Below are 21,820 nucleotides of genomic sequence, written 5' to 3' on the forward strand. Positions count from 1 at the left end.
ACCTCTGTGAGTACGATTCTTTAATATCTTTTAAATTTGATAGATTTCACTATTATTTTTAGCTTTTTGTAGTTCATAGTCATAAAACCCGCCAAGAATCTCTTCATCTTTCGTATCGAGCAGACGACAAGTTATGGGTTTAGTGTCTAGGATTTTTGCCACTTTAAAAAGTTCTGTGGACCACAAGTAATTACCCTTTTCAAAATTATTAGTTGTTCTATTAATTCAAACAGTATCACTAACATTAAATTTTTTCTTCTTCTTGACAATCGTTTCATTGGAATAAAGTTAAAGAAAAGTATCAATTGTATCATGATCAGAATGACGAACTTCCGTTGGGGTTGAGTAGGACGATGATAGATGAGGTCGTCGATTATAAATCAACATGATTTTATCTAAATCATGAATTAAAGCAGATGTATTTTCCAATTTGTATAATATCTTGAAATGAAAAGTCCAATAGTTCTTATCAATTGTTCGGCCAATACACCCTTTATAGGACTATGACTATGATAGAGCAGTGTAATATATTTAGCTAGTACTTTTACAACATGGGGATTGAGAAATTCAATACCGCGATCCGTTTGAATTAGTTTTATACGAATCCTGTTCGAGAATACTTTCTATAGCCTGAGCAACTTCAACACCTCTCTTTGACCGCAATGGAATGGCATATGCATAGCGACTAAACAAACTGATTGCAAGTAGAATGTACTTGTATGGCGTATTGTAACGTCTTTGAATCACATCTAGAGTTAAGAGATCAGATTGCAGTATATGCAATGGGAAAAAGGCTTTAGTTTTTCGATAATGATTAGCACGAAGCCTATGATTTCTATTCAGAGTGTAACTTGATTCATTTTGTAGATAGTCTTGTAAACTTTTAGTGTGAAAACCAGTGACTTTGGAAAGAGTGGTGGGGGAACTTAAACTTCCCACTTCACCAATACTTTCATAGACACGTTTCAGAACTTCAACCATCTTGAACGTAAACACGTAGTGTAACGTCCGCTACCCTTTTGTATACTAGTGGTTGGTAGTGGTGGTGACGTTGACTTGATACGTCTTCGCTTTTTTCTAGCTATCAGGGGTGAGCTCCTCCTCATTGTCAAATCAATGTGTCCACAAGGTGTGCTAGTATTTTCCAAGATTGATTTAAAAAAAAATTCTTTTTCATGTTCATGTTTTAATGGTTTTGACGACGAGGTTGCATGTTCATTAAATTTTTTTTAGAATTTGCCTAAACCTAAGAATGCTTTTGGGGAAGTTTACTGTATTTAGAAAGTTGTATAGATGAGCGTCAAATAATAATAGTCCTTTACGATTTGTAACCATATCGTATTAAATCAAGTAGATTATAGCTCTTGCCCTGAATTATAATCCCTTTCCCATTGCTATAAACTTGAATATGATCTTGACCTCTTTCCATGAGATATGTTATGAGTCGTTTACGTAGTTAACGATATTAGTGGGGCATTAGATTTCCAATTCTCGACACAATCGAATCCAATTACTCCTTCTTTAATTTTGTTCCAGCACCAGTGATAGCAGAAAAATTCTTAGGGGATGGTTCTTTTTTGCGATCAATGCCACTGGCCTTCGCACGATAGTGCTTATTTTTGTCCACTCGGCGAAGTGTATCTTGAAGTAAAAGCAGTTTTTTTCATCCTCAATATTCTCTTTGTCAATGAATTTACTCAGATTGTCCTCAAAGTGTTCAACGGGTGAGAGAGCGAGTTCTATCGGAGTCAATTTATAGGGTCTAGCACCATAGACCAAACTGTTTACAAGTCCTGGAATTATTGGCAGTAAAAGTGTGAAAAAGTTACCCCCGCTTGAAGAAGATGTTTCCTTTTAAATTTCTTTCCTTTCTTTTTACAGGCCAATGTACTTACAATGGAACGATGTTGCTTTGCCTGTTGCTTAACTACTTCTGGCAGTTGAACATTGCCCTCGGTTAAATTTTAAAAAAAGTTCGGATATTACATTGATGAAATCATTGTCAATACCAAATTTGAGTATGGCTTTCTTAAGTGAGGTTTTGAAGTGCTTAGAACGGAAAATAAATGTCTATTTTCATGTAGTTTCTTCCGTGTCATGATGGCTACTAATAGGCCTTTTTACCGTTCATGGGGAGATATACTGTAATTTAATTGTCAAAAATATCTGTGACTACACGCAGATCCTCGGGTGTATCTTGATTAAAATTTAATAGTATTTAGCCGTAGGGTTTATTAGTTGCCGGATTGTACGCTGAAAGTAGAAATTTAGGTGCGCCGGGGTATATTCGTTTACTGAAGATTATTAGCAAGCTAGAATCCAGAACAACTCTGTAGTTGATATAGTAGGTGCAATTCAATGCAAGTGTTCGCATAGATTCGCTCTGATGAAAGAGAGTGCTTAGAACTAGAGTAATGGAAATCTGTTCATGACGTGAGTAAACAGTAAACGATTGTAGTATTTCCTGGGACCATTGTTCAATAGATTCAGGTAAATCGTCAATAATCAGCCAAGAGTTTGGTTCAATAATGTTGAAAACATCAAATCCCTGTATGAATTGTATATACACCAACCCCGATATGCTAATTGCTTTTATTTTATCGCATGACTCCTGCCAAATACTGTAGCAATAGTAATTTTTTCGGCTTTCCCACTAACATTTTATCACAATTTTTAATTATTTTAGTTAAGAATTTCGTTTTGCCTGACATTGATGGACCACACAGAAACGATCTGAATGGTGTTTTAATTTGATACATGTTCCCTTCAACAGTTCACCTACAACTAACTGTAGACTATAGTTGTCTAATGACTAAATAATTTCCCTAGTACCACTACTAATACTACCACTTCGTTCAAGAATAATGAGAAGAATTAAATCAATAAAGAATCATATTTCTTGTATTATTAACATAAAAACAGCACTTTACAAATAATACATTACAGAACAAATCACATTAAATAAGAAAAATATACTTAAGATTTTTATTTTTTTATTTCTTTTTTATTTGATTTATTTATAGGAAAAACAAACATTTATTTTTAAAATGCAATAGAAAAAAGCATTGTAATAAATATACTTTATTTATTTACAAGAAATATACTTAAAATAATATCGTTTTTACACCATTTTTAATTTGAACACAACAAAACAACAACATGTATATTTACAAAGTAAATAAAAATCTGCCCTAAGCAAAAAAAGATACCGTTGGTGGCGCCCCCCCCTAGGGTTTTGGGAAATTTGTTTTATTGAACTTTACTCAAACCGAGACTTTCCCTATTGCTAACACATTCGGCTCGGTCGGACCCTAAGTAGTGCCCAAGGGGGATGGTACTCACACCGTCTTGACAAACTTAGACCTTGTCGGAAATGGTACTCATGGCAATTTTTTTCTATATTTACAGTGAAGTTCCTATAGTTTAACGAGCGAATTGCAAACAATTTCGCTCATGTAATTGTATTTTCAAAAATACAATTCCTACTAACGTCCATGTCAAAACTCTTATCCACATAGCGCGTGGGTACTCCTTTGCAACGTTTTTTTTTTATTTCCTCGTCGTGTGTCAGTATAAAGTACAGCTTCAGATTTACAAACACACCACGGGAAATCATGTCACTTCCCGTTTCTGATTGTAAAAATAAAAGCTGATTTGGCACCCGACGTTTCACTAGCTCTGGGTAGACCTCCCCACTCTAGTTGGTGCAGTCCATCCGAGAAATGATGATTTCACCGTACGCCAAATCATCAAGTAGGTTTTGAGTTTTCACTTTAACAGTAGAGAATCTGAGTCCACGTAGCAGACCTCTACTAGTCCCTTCCCCGGCCACTGTACCCTAGCCACATTGAAGAAGAATACCAACATGAGCTTTTTAGAGATCTCCAAGATCCCAATGCCTCCAGCAATATTTTTATTCAATACAATGTTTCTTTTTTCCTATTCAATAGTACCGTGTCGGGGCCAATGATTGTAAAGGAAGTGTAGTTTGGATCGGCAATAATTCGAGCACATTGTTCGGGATCAGTCACGACGTCACAACGATTCCTATTACCAAAAGCCAAATTCAAAATGAACTTATAGATTTCTTTTTCCGCTTTTGTCTTCGCTTCAGAACGTTTCTTGACAAAAGTATCAACAAACGTTTTCAGATAGGGTTTTTGACTAAACTGGAGGGCTCTATGAACCTTTGTGACATTGAAACCGTTTTTGCACATCCATTTTAAAGCCACATGAAGTACAACAATATTTTTCTTCGGCAGGAAGTCGGCAATAAGTTTTTGTTTTGAAGGTGACCAATGCAATCCCTCTACCTCGACCAAACGTCTGTTGCGGGGACTCCCTAGACATAGTCCCTAGACATAGGTCTATTGATGCATGAGAAAACAAAATTCTTTACCGAATCGTGAAACTCAACCGGTATTTCACCATCAATTTCAAAAACCCAGCCAACCGGTCCATTCTCCTCAACACTGTCAATGTTGGGGAAATTGGAAGCTTGAGGGTCATTGAGCCATTTATAGTCATCGCAAGCTAGCACATAATAAGACATGGCCGAGGGGTAGATGGAATTCATATCAAGGAACACTGCATCCGATTTTTTCCCCTTCTTCTCTCCAGTTGGATCAGTTTTCAAGATACGATCCCCATGAAAAGCGTATCCACCCCTCATTGACCTCTCGATGAACAGGTGCTGATCGATGTCAGTGATCAGCCCGATTTTTTCCCTGCTAATTTTAGGATGATGTCCATTACCAGATGAGGAGATGAAAAATAATACCCTAAATCAAGATTAAATTCCTCATATATTTTTTCCGTATTTCTACACATAATGTCTAACAAAGTTAACAAATCACTTGACAAATATAGCTTGCAGTAGTCAAACCCATTTTTAGACCCTCCCTCTGCCCACACTTTTTTGGCAAAACTGTATTCATTCGGAGTACACCTAATATCGTGTAGACTGTCGTGAAACGATCGAGGGAATAGTTTCCTCGGAGAATCTCAACATGGAGCTGTAATAATCATAAGGATATATGCCCTTGTCCGTCAACAAATCATATAAATCATTTGGAAACTAATGCTTGAGAAGGGGGAAAGCGTAGCAACCGTCATCGTTTTTCTGCACTTGTATAAATACGCTCAAAGATTTGGGGAAAAAACTGATTGAATCTAAAAAGGGAATTTTATTCGTGTACTCAACGTCATCTTCAACATATCTTCACATAAATTCCAAAACAAGCAACGTTTCTACTGATTTAGGAATGATTTTGTAGGAAAAGCTGTCTATCACCCATGCATCATCCACAGCTCTATTTCTTTGAAGATGTGCCATTGCGGGTAGCACATACTTCAGATCAGAGTTGGAATTATGTATAAAAACCGGAAGAAAGAGCTGCTGTTTAATTTTTAAATTAAACAAATTGTGAGCCCACTCCCGTAAGTTACTTTTCTTCGTTGAAATGGGGTCAATAAGGTGATTGTGATCCTGAACAGCATCTTTTGGGGCAAGAGCACCCCTAAAAACCCAAAAAACCGTCCCTTTTTCTAGTGCCCGTTGCTCCTTATCTGATCCTTATCTAATGACATATATAGATAAGATAATTATTTTATATAATTGCTCCTTATCTAATGAAATTAGGTAGTTGGTGTGACACAATCATGAAATAGATTTATTTGCTGTTTTTATTAAACACACCAATAATTGTTCCATGCTACCCTTCTCAACCATAGTCGCAAAAAACTTCCAATTGCATTTTATTGTTGGAATTGCGTCGGGCATGCGCATAGGAACACGCTACGAGTTTGTGTTCCTTGACTATATTTGGCCTTGATGGGAACGATACCTCCAACAGTCTTGCTTCACAGTCCAAAGATACTTTATCAATCTGTAACAGGGAATTTTGGAAGTTTTTAAATTGTAAAGTAGCTTTGTCTCCTGCCGGCATTTCTACCCTTTGATTACCATGAAGTTTGCAATATCTCATGTGATCCGTGAATATTCTTTCAATTTTAAATGAGGAAAGACATATGGGACAATTATAACGTTCCCCTTTCTTAGCGCCTTGAAACATGAGTCGACTTATTGCCGTAACGCGGAAAAAATGACCGTAGGAGTTTACATCTTTCGGAGGCTCATAGATAAGCCAAACCCAATTTTTAAACATTATCTACCAACGGTGTCCTAACTGAAATTCCCCCATTTACAAATTCTGTGTCATACTGAAGAACAACCACCCCAACCGAAGATTTTCATTTGTTTTTTCAAATATGGTTGTTTATTTTAAGGATACCGGATACTTTTCCTCTAAACAATCAAAATTTAATTTAGGGAAATTATCTCCACCATTACGTGCAAGTCTGTTGAGATTTTTAATTGTTGAATCATTTTTCAATGTTTTATGAGCTGCTGCTAAAAATGCATATCTAAAGCATTGCAGCCCCGTGTCAAAATTAAAACCCTGAAACCCCCCCCCCCCGTAGCTGACAAATCTGGGTGGCATTTTATTCGTCGACTACCTCTACCCGCCCCCTCAAAATAAAGTTTTTTTTTTAATCTATTGAGATTCAGATCTATATATTCAATGTATAAAATTATGGACTTGCTCCCCCTCGCGTTGAATCTGTCCAAAGTTGATATTAATTTATTGACCCAACTGAAAAAGCTACCCTCGAATTCATTTAGACCAGGGTAAAAAGTTTGGTTGCCAGTTGAAAAATGAAAACAAAAATGTCTCCTGATGTCCCCTTTCGTAAATAAACTTTTTGATTGACTGATGCCTTAATCCCCGCTGACCACCCCAATTCTGATTCTGAATCTCAATAAGTGCTCGAATTCAGTCGATGTATATATGAAGAACATTTAAAGGGTCTGTTAAAATGACACTCCCGTCGACAAAGTTTTCCTCAGGATAATTAAAATCTACCCTATGTGTCTGTAAGTGACCTAGAAAAGATTCTAACTAATAAAATTCACGTAGTTCCGGGGACGATACACTATTTTCATGTAGTGCACCTATTTACACTGGACCAAATTCACTAATAAAGTCATCGTCAAAAATGTCCCCAGAAACATCAGATCCAACAACTTCCATAAGATCATTCATTTCTTCCTTTGTAAACTGGAAATCCGGGGGAATAGTAAATGACGTACCTTCACTAATATCATCTGATTGTTCCGGTGAGAGTGGACAATTACCCATGATATTCTGAAGTCCCGGACCAGGGAAGGCAGTTGTTTTTGTAGCTTCCCCCTAAAACTAAAATGTATGGATTGAGGTTTTTTCTCTTTGAGGAAAGTTGTATCATAATTATAAAAGCACTATTTATTTTTTTCTTAGTTGGATTTGTATTCATATTATTTATCAAACAAATGTTTTTTTTCTAATTGGATTTGTTTTGTTTTTTTCTGATTGTATTTGTAATTTTTTTCTAATTGGATTTGTATTTTTTCTAATTGGATTTTTTTAACTAAATTGGATTTGTATTCGTATTATTATTCATCAAACAAATGCATAATAAATTAAAGGTTGTGCTTATAGCATTATTTACAAAACAAGTGTATAAAAATTACGAATTTTGTTAACAGCACACACAAACACAAAAACACACACACACACGCACACACACACACACACACAAACACACACACACACATGAGGAGAAAGATAAATTTAATTTTTCTTACGTTTCCAACAGAACAGCTGGCCAATTTTTTATGCAACGGGTCCATTGTTATCAAGGGGGAAGAATTGAATTCTCGAGGATTTTGAACACTGTCCATCATAGCCAATAAATCATCTAATATTGACATATCCAAATCACCAGGACACTGAATGCCACCTTCTTCTAAAATAGCTTCAAAATTGAACTCTTCATTCTGTGCTCTTTTTTCGGATGAATGAACATTATCCTAGAATATGGACCCAGTTATATTGATTGCGATAATGCATGTATTAATCTCTGCAACTTACAAAAAAAAGAGGGAGGTCGTACTCCCCGGGTGTAATAGGTACCCACTACTAATATTCTTTATTAAGAGTGATTGTATAAATTTCATAGGGGGACTCTTTGGATTGGTAATCGGAATTTCTAGTGTGTTTTTAAGATTCAGTGATTGGAGGGTAAATCCCCCTCCCCCTGCCTCCTAACCCATTAATTCCCTAGATATATCTCATCAAAATCTTGAGATAGCCCTATTTTCAGTTAGAAGGTGAGGAAATTTTGTGTCTTTTTAACAGCTCACCATCCCCATACTTTGGAAGTTGTTGTCTCCATATGTTGAGAAGGGGATTTATTACTCATATACGTAATAATTTCGGTTCGTTTTTTTATTGTTGTCGTAGGAACTTCAAAAAATATTCAATTGACTGGAAATTGAAAGGACTGTCAAGTTGCCATAAGTGATTGGAGGGTAACCCCCCCCCCCCCCTCAAAACTTAATTTCCCTTCCCGTATTATATTGACTAAATACTTGCCCCCATCCCTCACCCATATAAAATAGCCAAATAGAGCTTAATGAATTCTATATCTCACCATTTTTATGTTATTAATTACACTGTAAATAATTGAACAGAAAAAAAGCCCGATAAATATTTACTAGTTGGTATGACACACATATGGCAACGTTTGAGGTAATAGCAATAGGGGTCATAAAAAAAATATCTGTCGAGGTACCATTAGCTCAATAAGAAGCAATAACCTATTTCACATAAAGCATTTCAAGTCGCATGCTTACCAGCTACTATATAAGTGCCATTTTTCACCCCCTAAAAGCTTAATTATCAACCCACACCTCTTTCTTCAAGACCAATGCTCCTTTTTCCTATGTAAAATTGTGAGCGCAATATAAAGTTGACACAAATAAGTAGCATTTTTCATCTCCCTCAAAACTAAATTTTCCTCGACGAATTATATTGACTAAATACTTGCCCCACCCCTCACCCATATAAAGTAGCCAAGTAGAGCTTAATCAATTCTATATTTCAACATTTTTAGGATATCATTTTAACTGAAAATATTTGAGCAGATAAAAGCCCGATGAATATTTAGTTGGTATGACACACACAATGCCACGTTTGGCTAATAGCAATAAAATACAATAAAAAAAAATATGTCGAGTGGTTAGCATTAGCTCAGTAAGCTATTTCTCCTGAAGCATTTCATGTCTATTCAGATGTTTACCAGATACTAAATAGGTACCCTTTTCCACCCACTCAAAACTTAATTATGATCCCACACCCGTTTTTTCAAGACCCCTACTCCTTTTTCCTATGCGAAATTGTGAGCGCAATATGAAGTTGAAACAAATAAGTAGCATTTTTCATCTACCTCAAAACTTAATTTCCCTCACCGTATTATATTGTTTAAATACTTGCCCCATCCCTCGCCCAATATAAAGTAGTCAAATAGAGCTTAATCAATTCTATATTTCACCATTTTTAGGATATTATTTTAATTGAAAATATTTGAGCAGAAAAAAGTCCGATAAATATTTACTAGTTGGTATGATACGCACTCAACGCAGCGTTTGGCTAATAGCAATAAAATACAATAAAAAAAATCTTTCGAGGGGTTAGCATTAGCTCAGTAACCTATTTCTCCTGGAGCATTTCAAGTCAAATATTTACCAGCTATTAAATAAGTATCATTTTTCAGCCGCCTCAAAACTTAATTCCCCATCCTAGCATTATATTGGCTAGATACTTATTTAGTCCGTTTTTTTTATTTATTCAGAATATTAACGAGGGGCGCTGTTCATCCCCTCTACAATAGCATAACCCAACATACGATAAAAGAAAAAGTCAATTCGAATGATAAGAATTTCCAAAGAGTCTATTGACCACAATCATAGAAACAAATGATTTACGAAATTATTACAATAGTTTCAGAATATCTACCCCTTCTTGTCTCGTAATTGCAAAACTAGAGCTTAGTTTTCTTTTTAATGCACAAATGAAAAATATCTATTTTTTAATTCCTTCAAAAAATAAACCTTTCGTTTAAAACAATGCAAAATCAAGAGCCGGTATTCGTATACATAGTATGTGAGTCCTGTATCTAATTTGGCCAACTCGCTAAGAGGCGCACTGATCTTCAAGGTGTAAGTTAATTACTTCCTGTGAAGTTAGACCGAAAATATACTAGATTATGTTTTGACACGGAAAGTATTATTTTTTTACTTTGCTACATGGACACCATTTCTGAGCCGAATGTAAATGTTAAATGATATGCAACTTGTTTAAAAAAGGAATTTGCAAAGCGAAATTGTGAATGCGTTATAAACTTGAAAACTATCTGATAAATGGAGGTTACCTTGGAAGTTACAGGTAGGTCAGTAGAAACTGTTAGGTCCATACCAGTGGTGCAAGACTCGCCATCGAGCTTTGGTCGCTTTTGCTCAGTAAGACTTTGACCATCAATTCCCTTGAATAAAAACTAATTTTCAGTTTTTTTTTTGTCAGGTAAGTCCCTTGGATAACTTACAGGCTTAAATTTCAATATACTTAAACTCATAAAAAAGAACACGAGTACTAGATGGAACTTAAGCTATCTAGATTTTAAATACGATACAAAAAAATAACAGTTTTGACTATTAGGTCTGTTTGGTATTAATTTTAAAGACGATGCACAAAAAATAACAAAATTTTGACTATTAGTTAGGACCGTTAGTTAATTTTTCCGAATAGCAATGGAGGGTAGCGCCCCCACCTCCCCAAAACCAAAGCTCACTCAACACATTAAAACACTTACACTAAGTTATTAGATTAAATGCCCCCCCCCCCCTATATTTTTACCTCCAAGTAGAACCCGAGAAAACCTAATGACTTGTACATCTTAGAACGGATTTAAAGGGATGGTTTGCGTCAGATAATTACAGGAGTTTGCTTTTCATTGCGAAACCCAGATGATAGATAGTAAATTTGTATCTATAGGATAAAAGTCATGAATACAAACCAAAATGGATTTAAAGACAGGGTTTGCGTCAGGTAATTATAGGAGTTGTCTTTCTGTGCGAAACTCGGACAATAGATAGTTAATTGGTAACTATAGGGAAAAAACCATGAATAATTCAAGAATAATGTTTATTTACTTACCATCATGATTTTTTTGGTGTTCTCAATTAGAAAAAAGAATAAATTTAACAATAAAGGGTTATCGATTCAAGTTGTTTTTTCAACAGATCTAGAAAAACTAATTGCACCTTAACTTATACCGAAAAAACATGATTATAAGGCCTCCGGTTCAAAACTAGTATTTTTACAAAGAGACCACCTTTGAATACGCAATTTGAGGATCTGTAGTTTTGGTCATTGAACTTAAAAAAATATGTCTGCCAAGTCTTGTACCCTCTGTATCAATGGATGCATGTCAAGGAACATAAACCAGGCATATAGAATGGTAAGGAACATAAAACCATAGAATCCATACGACATTGCGGGGGGATACTCACTCTTTTGAAAAGGTGTAGAGCTTCCATAGAAGTATTACCTAGATGCAAGGGGGCTACTTACTCTTTAAAAATGTGTAGAACTTCCATAGAATAGCATGGCAAGGAACATAAACCATGCAAATAGCACGATGTTTCCTAGGGCCGTCAGCAAATAGCACAATGATTCCTAGGGCCGTCACCAAAATACAGCATAGCACTCTACTGATGCAGTAGTGTTACTGAATTATATGAACTTAAAAAAGATATTCTGGTTATTGCACCATGTTTGAATGACATTTTTTCTTTTTAATAGACATCATTTGTTTTCCTTTACGTTTTTTTCATTTTCCAGCAATCTGAATTTGACAAATAACATAGGACCAAAATGATATTTTTTAACGAATCCAGTTATAATTTTTTTTAATCTTTTTGCTTCCAGAAATAGAAAGAAAGATAGAGGAGAGAGGAAGGAGAGAGAGGAAAGAGAGAAAGAAAGAGTTTTGACCTTATCTGGGTTATACTGGCCCCTGGGACCGAACCTGGTTTTAGCAACACACTGTAAGGCCGATACAAGGAACAAAGTAGCAAAAATGCGTCATTAATCCGATACTTACGGTACTTTGTAGTATTTCTTTTGGAAACGACTCAATCTGGTTCATTTTACTTGCCAAATTAGTCAGGCGAGAGGTTAAACCTCGTTTTGGAAAAGACCAGTGGCAAGAAAGCTAATATTATAATCTTAAGTATTATTATCTTAATTTTGTACCCACCAAAAAGAAAGATAATAAACAAACTCTGTTGTTAATTAGACATTTACACATATATAAGTCTATCTAAGCCCAAACCACCGTTACCGATAGCGGAGAGCAGAGGGACGCATCGAAAAGCCAAATTTTGCTAGCTTTTAGACAAATGTCAAAATACATTACATAAATTTCCTTTGGAAAAGAATCAGGATCTGGAAAATGATTGGTAAAAGCCACTCCACCCAGAAAGTCACCAGTATTTTCTAAAATATGCACTACCATCTGCTCCTCGGTAGAGAATCCTAAAAATGAAATTTAATACAGGATGAAAACTTGTTTTGTTATTAAACAACTTATCAGAAACTACTTTAATAAAGTAAAGTTAAATTCTCTTTTCAATAGACTGAAGAGATATTTCTGTTGAGTAGTTACATAGATATAATTGGCTTTATATATTTGGCTAGCAAAACGATCTACACGAGTTTTACAAATTTTTTTAGAGATTTCATTTTGGAAAATAAATCAAAAGACCAACGTCATATTTATGACTACATTTAAAAGAAAAAACTACATAATCCCCCAACCTCCCAGATGTGATCGTATCGTTTCTGTACCAATGACGCATACGACTTTACAAAAGAGACGTAGATAAGCATGAAATACCAAGTGCAATGAATTTATAAACAAAAGGTATTTTAAGCACTTTCAGAATACCAAGAGGAAAAATAAACAACCTACCTAGACCATCAAATCTGATCAGACCAATCCAGTCGACTAAGGTTAAGCTTATTGACAAAAAAACCTGAAGTAATGATAAGCGAAGAAGAAGAACAAAGAAATATACAGTTAGAATACTGACGTCAAGAAATATGCGGTACAAAGATAAGTGACAGCCAGAATTAAAACGAGCAAAATTAAAGTAAAGCAAAACAAAATATGCGGTTAGAATGCGACGAAGAGGAACAGAACAGAATAGAAATTCAAGTTAAGAACAAAGAAATATGCAATTAAAAGATACATGACAGCAAAAACTAAAAATGACAGAAGTAAAATGTGATGAGAACACTTTAATGGTAGAAGTACTCCCTTTGGAGCCCTCCATACTTCCGAAGAGAGAGCAAAAACCAAACATGTTTCAATTGGAGATCGCTATTCACAAAAAGAATTATAAGCAGAAAATAGAGAGCTGTGCATTATTTTTTTTTCTTTTTTTTAGACCAAGGCACATTGTATCGAAGGAGTCGTCTTGGAGACTTCGAAAAGGGCTCATTAGTAGCATAGCATTTATTCACGCTGAAGTCACAAGTGAATATACACCCATATTAAGGGACCAGAATAAGATATAAACCGACCAAAATTATAAACAATACATATAAGAATTATGCAAGTCATATACCTTTTAATACCTTCATTCATATAGGTCAATGACCCAAATTACGATGTACGCCCGGTAAAGCAAGCATTCAAATGGTCGGAATTTTCTTAACTTGAGATATCCAGGCAAAACCGAAATAACAATAATAAGAAACACATTTTTTTTATTTGGATCTAATGTAACAGGTACCCAGTGAGAAGTTCAGCTAATATAGAATATTGTTTGGTATTAAAGTATGCATAAAATTGAAGCTAATTAAGTCGTAGATGCAGAAAAAAGAATTTTTGGACAAAAATCCAGAAAAATCCTTAGAAATCCAATAGTGACGTGGTAATGGATTTTAACTATCAAAGAATCCAACCAACAGGGACCCAAACCAGCAAGATCCCCAATACCCCCTCCCAATTTTTTGGTCCCTTTCCCCATTTTTTAAGTATCATCTTTTTAACTTTTATATTTTTTTGGAAATTTTATTTTTATTTTTACTTTTTTTATTATATAATTTATTTTCAACTTTTTTACATGTTTTAAAATGACATGAAACTTAAAAATGTCTTAAAATAACAATGTTTGTAGTAACGCTTTTTCTTATTTTTTACTGAATTTTTTTGGACTCGGAAATTATTTAACATTTATTCAGCAGTACCAATAGTTTTCTATAGCTGCTCATTGACACTACACTGCTGTACCAGTGATACTCTATAGCTGTTTATCAACACTAACAAGTTTATTATATATTTTCAATCAGTAGTTTTTGTACAGTGGAAGGATAAAAACTTGCATCATATTCTTAAAAAACTGAAGATAAAATATTCGAAGAAAGTGTGTGCATATGATATATTTATCATTGCACTGAATCCTTTCAAAGACAAAAATTTGAATAATGAAACAATAACTAGTGGGAGTTTCATTGGAAATATATGTATGCATTGCCATGACAGTGAAAGATTAAATTTCTTTGGAATATCGAAAAACCTCAACTCTTATGATGATAAGACGCAACGATACCACTTAAAGAAATGATAATGGTCATAGAGAATGCCAACATAAAAACAATAGATGACGAAAAGGGGCATATTCTTGCTAGTGCTTGCGGCAACACGTTACCAAGTAAATAACCCTATCACCAGCTTTCAGGTATTAGCATTAAACGGAGGGTCAAAAAAAGAAAGGCATACGGCTGAAGTAATGTCATAAACCATATTTTATCTACGTCCCAGAACTGTTACCTATGTCGAAATAATTTGGTAACAGACAGGGAAATCGAAAACAGAATAAAAAGAGCATTGGCATAAATATAAAAACGGTATTAATAAATATAAAAACAGTACTTAATAGAAAACAAATCGCATCACGAACGAAGAAAAGAGAATAGCAACACTAACAAGAGAAGACATGACAAATTATTTTATGGAACAAATTCAAAATGTTCAAAGTTGTTCAGTGATATTAATAATATATAATAAAGTATGTAACAAATTTGTATGTTAATATTCTACATGCCATTTCAATATAAATTGTTAATGCATTACTTTGTTATGTTTCGATTATTCTTAGGGCACAGTAGCATGTCAAACGTTTAGAATGTTTATTAAAAAGTCCAAGATGTAAGATGTGGAATTTTTAGAGACAGATACTACTACTAACTGGCTCATAGGGAGTATATTGTAAACTGAGATAGGTTAACAGACATGAATTATTTTTCCAAAATGCTTCTTTACAAGGATATATTTTTCCACGGGTAATTATTTTTCATAAGGATATTTTTAATGTATCGATGCACAAAGCTCTACTTCGGAGTGGGTTTGAGTATATTTTTGAAATGAATTTTTTCCAAGGTAAATTTTGTTTCATGACATTATTTTTCCATAGGTAATCATTTTCAAGAGGACATTTTTAATATATCGATAGACAGAGGCCTACTTCCAAGTTGTTTCGAGTATATTTTTCAAATGAATTATTTTTCAAGGGTACATTTTTTTTTTTTTTTTATTTGTATATCCAGGGTACATTTTTACAAATTAATTATATTTCAAATGTATATTTTTACATGGATATTTTTTTCCATGGGTAATTATTTTTCCCGTGAGGATATTTTTCAAGTATCAATAAACAGAGGTCTACTTCCAAGTTGTTTGGGTATATTTTTCAAATGAATCATTTTTTCATGTTATATTTTTTTCATAGATATATTTTTCCATGGATAATTTTTTTCATGAGGATATTTTTCAACTGAATCATTTTTCCCAAGGTATATTTTTTCCATGGATATACGTTTCTAGGGGTGTTGATTTTTCATGTAGACATTTTTGATACATAGATTAACAAAGATCTACTTCCAAGTTGTTTTGGTTATATATTTCAAAAATCATTTTTTCAGCATATTTTTTTCACTGGATAAATTTTTCCATGGCTAATTATTTTTCTTCAGGATACATTTTATATCTTGATAAATAGAGGTCTACTTCCAAGCTGTTTTTTATATATTTTTCAAATATATATTTTTTTTTCATGAATATATTTTTCCATGAACTTTTATTTTTCATGAGGATATTAGTATTATATCGATAAACAGAGGTCTGCTTCCAAGTTGTTTAAAGTATATTTTTCAAATAATTCATTATTTTTTAAGGATATATTTTCCCACGTTTGAATATTTTCGGGATAATATTTTTAATATTTAAACAGAGGTCCACTTCCAATTTTTTTGGGTATATTTTTTAAATAATTCATTTTTCAAAATATATTTTTTTTTTCATGGATATTTTTTCTCTGGGTGATTATTTTTCATGAGGATATTTTTTATGCATTGATTAAAAAAGGTCAACTTCCAATTTGTTTTGGATATATTTTTCATGGGTGTTTACTTTTCATAAATCAATAAACAGAGGTTTCCTTCACAATTGTTTGGGTATATTTTTCAAATGAATCAATTTTATAAGCTATTTTTCCATGGATATATTTTTCCATGGGTAAATATTTTTCACTTGGATATTTTTAAAATATTGATAAACAGGGGTCTACTTCCAATTGTTTTGGTATATTTTTTCACTGAATCATTTTTCTGATATATATTTTTTTCATGGATATATTTTCCAACGGCTAATTATTTCTTATGAGTATATTTTTAATACATCAATAAATAGAGGTCTACCTCTAAGTTGTTTTGGGTATATTTTTCAAATGAATCACTTTTTCATGTTATATTTTATCTCATAAATATATTTTTCCATGGACAACTTTTTCCATGAGGATATTTTTCAAAAGAATCATTTTTCCAAGGTAAATTTTCCATGGATATGTTTCTAGGGGTGTTGATTTTTCATGAAGACATTTTTGATATATCGATTACCTAAAATCTACTTCCAAGTTGTTTTGGTTGTATATTTCAAATGAATCATTTTTTCGAGATGTTTTTTCATTGGATATATTTTTCCATGGGTAATTATTTTTCTTGAGGATACATTTTATATCTCAATAAATAGAGGTCTAAAGCTGTTTTTGATATATTTTTCAAATATATATTTTTTTCATGAATATACTTTTCCTTGAATAATTATTTTTCATGAGGATAATTGTATTATATCGATAAACAGAGGTCTGCTTCCAAGTTGTTTAAAGTATATTTTTCAAATGAAACACTATTCCAAGGTATATCTTTTTTAAGGACACATTTTCCCATGGGTGAATATTTTTCATGAGAACATTTTTAATATATAAACAGAGGTCCACTTCTAAGTTTTTTTGGGTATATTTTTTAAATGATTCATTTTTCCAAAATATATTTTTTTTTCATGGATTTTTTTCCCTGGGTGATTATTTTTCATGAGGATATTTTTAATACATTGATAAACAGAGGTCAACTTCCAAGTTGTTTAGGATACATTTTTCACATGAATCAATTCTCCAAGTTTTTTATGGATATATTTTTCATGGGTGTTTACTCTTCATATATCAATAAAAAGAGTACTCCTTCCCAGTTGTTTTGAGTATGTTTTTTCAAATGAATCAATTTTACAGGCTATTTTTTCATGGATATATTTTTCCGTGGGTAAATATTTTTCACTAGGATATGTTTAGAATATCGATAAACAGGGTTCTACTTCCAATTTTTTGGGTATATTTTTCCAATAAATAAATTTTTCGATATAATTTTTTTCATGGATATATTTCCCAATGGATAATTATTTCTTATGAGTATATTTTTAATACATAAATAAATAGAAGTCTACTTCCAATTTGTTTTGGGTATATTTGTCAAATGTACCCAAAACATTCTTTTTTCCAAGGTGTTTTTTCTGTCATGGATATATTCTTCTATGGGTAATTTTTTTATGAGGATATTTTTAACATATCAATAAACAGAGGTCTACATTCTAGTTGTGTCGGCTATATTTTTCAAATAAATAATTTTTCCATGGGTAATTATTTTTCAAGAGGATATTTTAACATATCGATAAACTTCCAAGTCTACTTCCAAGTTTTTTTGGGTATAGCTATAGAATGAATTCTTTTCCAGGGTCTTTTTTTCAAGAATATTTTTCAATGGGTAATTGTTTTTCATAAGGATATTTTCAATATATCGATAAACAGAGGTCTACTTTCAAGATGTTTTGGGCATGTTTTTCTTGTTGGACATCTGTTTATCGATGTAATAAAAATATCTTCAAGATTAATAATATACCCAGATTAATAATTACATGAAGTAAAAATATATCCATGAAAAAAAATATAACTTGTAAAAAAGATTCATTTGAAAAATATACCCTAAATAACTTGAAAGTTGGCATGTTTATCGCTATATTAAAAATATCCTCATGAAAATTAGTTACCCATGGAAAAATATGTAACAAATTATCTTGGGAAAATGAACCATTCAAAAAACATACAGCAAAAAACAAAAAGGGCATGTTTTTCAAATGAATCATTTTTCAGAGTATGTTTTTTTTGTCTTCATAGATGATATTTTTCATCAGTAATAATTTTGCGCTAGTATTTTTAAAATGAAGAATTTTACCATGGGTATTTATTTTTCATGATGATATTTTCGATAAATCGATAAACGGATGTCTACTTCCGAGTTGTTTTGAATATATTTTTCAAATGAATCATTTTCCCAATATAAAATTTTTTATAATTTTTCGATCGGTAATTAATTTTCATAGGGATATTTTAAATAAATCGATAAAAACATGTCTACTTTTAAGCTGTTTAGGGTATATTTTTCAAATAGATCATTTTTCCAAGGTCTATTTTTTCCATGGATATATTTTTAAAACATAAACTGAGGTATACTTCAAAGTGGTTGTGGCTGTATTGTTCAGTTGAATCATTTTTCCAAAGTGTATTCTTTTTCATGTATATGTTTTTCCATGAGTAATTATATTTCATGAGGAAATTTTAATATATCAATGACCAAAGGTCTATTTCCAAGTTGTTTCGGGTAGCCTATATTTTTCAAATTGATCCTTTTTCCAATGCGTTTCTTTATGGATACATTTTTCTATGGTTAATCCTTTTTTCATGAGGGTATTTTTAAAATACTGATAAACAGAAGTAAACTGCCAAGTTGTTTTGCACATATTTTTCAAATGAATCATTTACCCACGGTATATTTTTTCATGGATATATTTTTCCATGGGCAATTATTTTTCAAAAGTATATTTTAAAAATTCGATAAACAGATATATCGATCTACTACCAAGTTGTTTTAAGTATTTTTTTAAATGAATCATTTTTCCGAGTTTTTTTTTCATGGATATATTCTTCCATGGGTACATGTTTTTCATGGGTGTATTTTTAATATAAAAATAAACAGAGGACTACTTCCAAGTTGTTTTGGGCATATTTTTCAAATGAATCATATTTTCCCAAGGTGCTTTTTCTTTCATGGATATATATATTTCCATGAGTAATTATTTTTCAAGAGGATATTTTTAATAAACCAATAAAAACAGATCTATTTCCAAGTTGTTTTGGGTAGTATATGTTTCTTTTCAATTGATCATTTTCGAAGGTTTTTTTTTATGGATAAATTTTTCCGTGGGTAATTATTTTTCATGAGGACATTTTTAATATATTTATTAAGAGATATGCTATGGGTATATTTTTTAATGAATCATTTTCCCATCGTATTTTTTTTTTCACGGATATATTTTTCAATGGAAAATTATTTTTCATGAGGATATTCTTAACGAATCAATAAACAAAGGTTTATTTCCAATTTGCTTTGGGAAGTCATTATTTTTCAAACTGATCATTTTTCAAAGGTAATTTTTTCATGGATACATTTTTCCATGAGTAATTGTTTTTCATGAGGATATTTTTAATATATTGATAAACAGAGGTAAGCTTCAAATTTGTTTCGAGTATTTTAAAATGAATCATTTTTGCAAGATATATTTTTTCCGTGGATATTTCCAAGGTTTTTCTTTCATGGATATATTTTTCCAGGGGTAGTTACTCTGCAAGAGGATATTTTTAATACATAAATAAACAGAGGTCTACTTCCAAGCTGTTTCGGGTATATTTTTCAAATGAATAATTTTTCCATGTGTAATTATTTTTCAAGAGGATATTTTTAATATATCGATAAAAACAGGTATATTTCTAAGTTGTTTGGGTATATTTTTTAAATGAATCATTTTTCTAAGGTACATTTTTTTAGGGATATATTTTTCCATGGGTAATTGTTTTTAACGAGGATATTTTTCTGTCGAGGATATATTTTTCTATGGGTAATTATTTTTCATGAGGATATTTTAAACATATCAATAAACAGAGGTCTGCTTTCTAGTTGTGTCGGGTATATTTTTGAAATGAATAATTTTTCCATGGGTAATTATTTTTAATGAGGATATTTTTAATATATCGATAAACAGAGATCTACTTCCAAGTTGTTGTGGGTATAATTATCGAATGAATCCTTTTTCCAAGGGTTTTTTTTTCAAGGATATATTTTTCCATCGGTAATTGTTTTTCATGAGGATAATATCAATATATCGATAAACAGAGGTCTACTTTCAAGTTGTTTTGGCCATGTTTTTCTGTTTGGACATCTGTTTATCGATGTATTAAAAACATCTTCATGAAAAATAATTACCACGGAAACATATATCCATGAAAAAAATATAACTTGGAAAATGATTCAGTTGAAAAATATACCCTAAGTAGCTTGAAAGTTGGCAAGTGTTTATCGATAATTAAAAACATCCTCATGAAAATTAATTACCCATAGAAAAATATGTAACAAATTATCTTCGTAAAATGAATCATTTTCATGGTTGTACCTGCCGAGAGTGATACTTTCTTAAACTGCAGGGATCTAGTAGCAAGAAACTGCGCTTCCTGCGCCTATTTGAATCTGGCTCTTATTGGTATCTGGTTCTTATGATATGTACAATGATTAATGAATAATGGACTTGTTTTTTGCTGGTTTTAAATTTTTGCAATTTAACCGGGATAATGGAGTGAATGAAAACGAAACACTGAAGTTTGGAAAGGAGTTTTTTCTGGACTTACCGAGTTTAATCAAAGGTAAGAAAAAACTCCTCTACGATGCGGCCTTACCTGGGACTGAGCTTACGAGAAAACACGGGCCGGAGGCTTTGGAAAGCCATCTGAAGGAGGTGTTACGCATATTCTTGAGGTGTGACAATGAAGACAAAGACCTACAGATGTTTGTTATTCGGTCTCGAAATGATGTACCTGTTATCCCTGTTTTGGTTTATTTGAGTTTGAACGCAAAATTGAATAGAATGGAACATTTCCTAAGGACTATTTCTAGTAAGATCGATTCGTATGATCTTATGATTCGAATAAATCACTTTCCACTACTGCCTGCCCGTGCAACGCCGTCAACTGACTCTTACACCACTGTTGTTATCTCTAAAGTGTTGCAAGCACTAAATGGTCAAATAAAACGCAAAGAAGTGCTCGAAAAAGTAAGCTGTCATGGCGCAGTTACTAGGCTGAGTTTACGAGGTGATAAATGGCTAATTAATGTTGAAAAATCTGCTGCTGAAAAATTCAAAGACATAATTTCAGTGATTTTAGAGGAATCTCCATCCAAGGTGATCACTAAGCGGTTTTTCGGGATAGTCAGAGGAATATCGAAGGATTTAGATCTCTCATTCTTTCAAGGATATCACCTTTCAAGGATATCACCTTTCATACCTTTCAAGGAGGTGTGGAGGAAGCTATGCGGCTTGGTTGACACTGGCACGGTTAAGCTTGAGTTTTTTTACTCCATGTCAAAAGCCAATGCTA

General features: G+C 32.7%; 1 protein-coding gene across 1 annotated transcript in view; it reads right to left on the minus strand.

Annotated features, from left to right (window-relative positions):
• Window positions 1–21,820, minus strand: part of LOC148947023 (phospholipid-transporting ATPase ABCA3-like) — a 513,909-nt gene that overhangs the window by 392,604 nt on the left and 99,485 nt on the right. The window contains exon 4 of the mRNA XM_089096491.1: window positions 12,361–12,479. Within this exon, the coding sequence (XP_088952617.1) occupies window positions 12,361–12,479 (119 nt within the window). The remainder of the gene's footprint in view (window positions 1–12,360; window positions 12,480–21,820) is intronic.

Source organism: Artemia sp. Qi Xiang Cuo, chromosome 11 (assembly GCF_049724085.1).
Source record: "Artemia sp. Qi Xiang Cuo chromosome 11, ASM4972408v1, whole genome shotgun sequence".
NCBI classification, from domain to species: Eukaryota; Metazoa; Arthropoda; class Branchiopoda; order Anostraca; family Artemiidae; genus Artemia; species Artemia sp. Qi Xiang Cuo.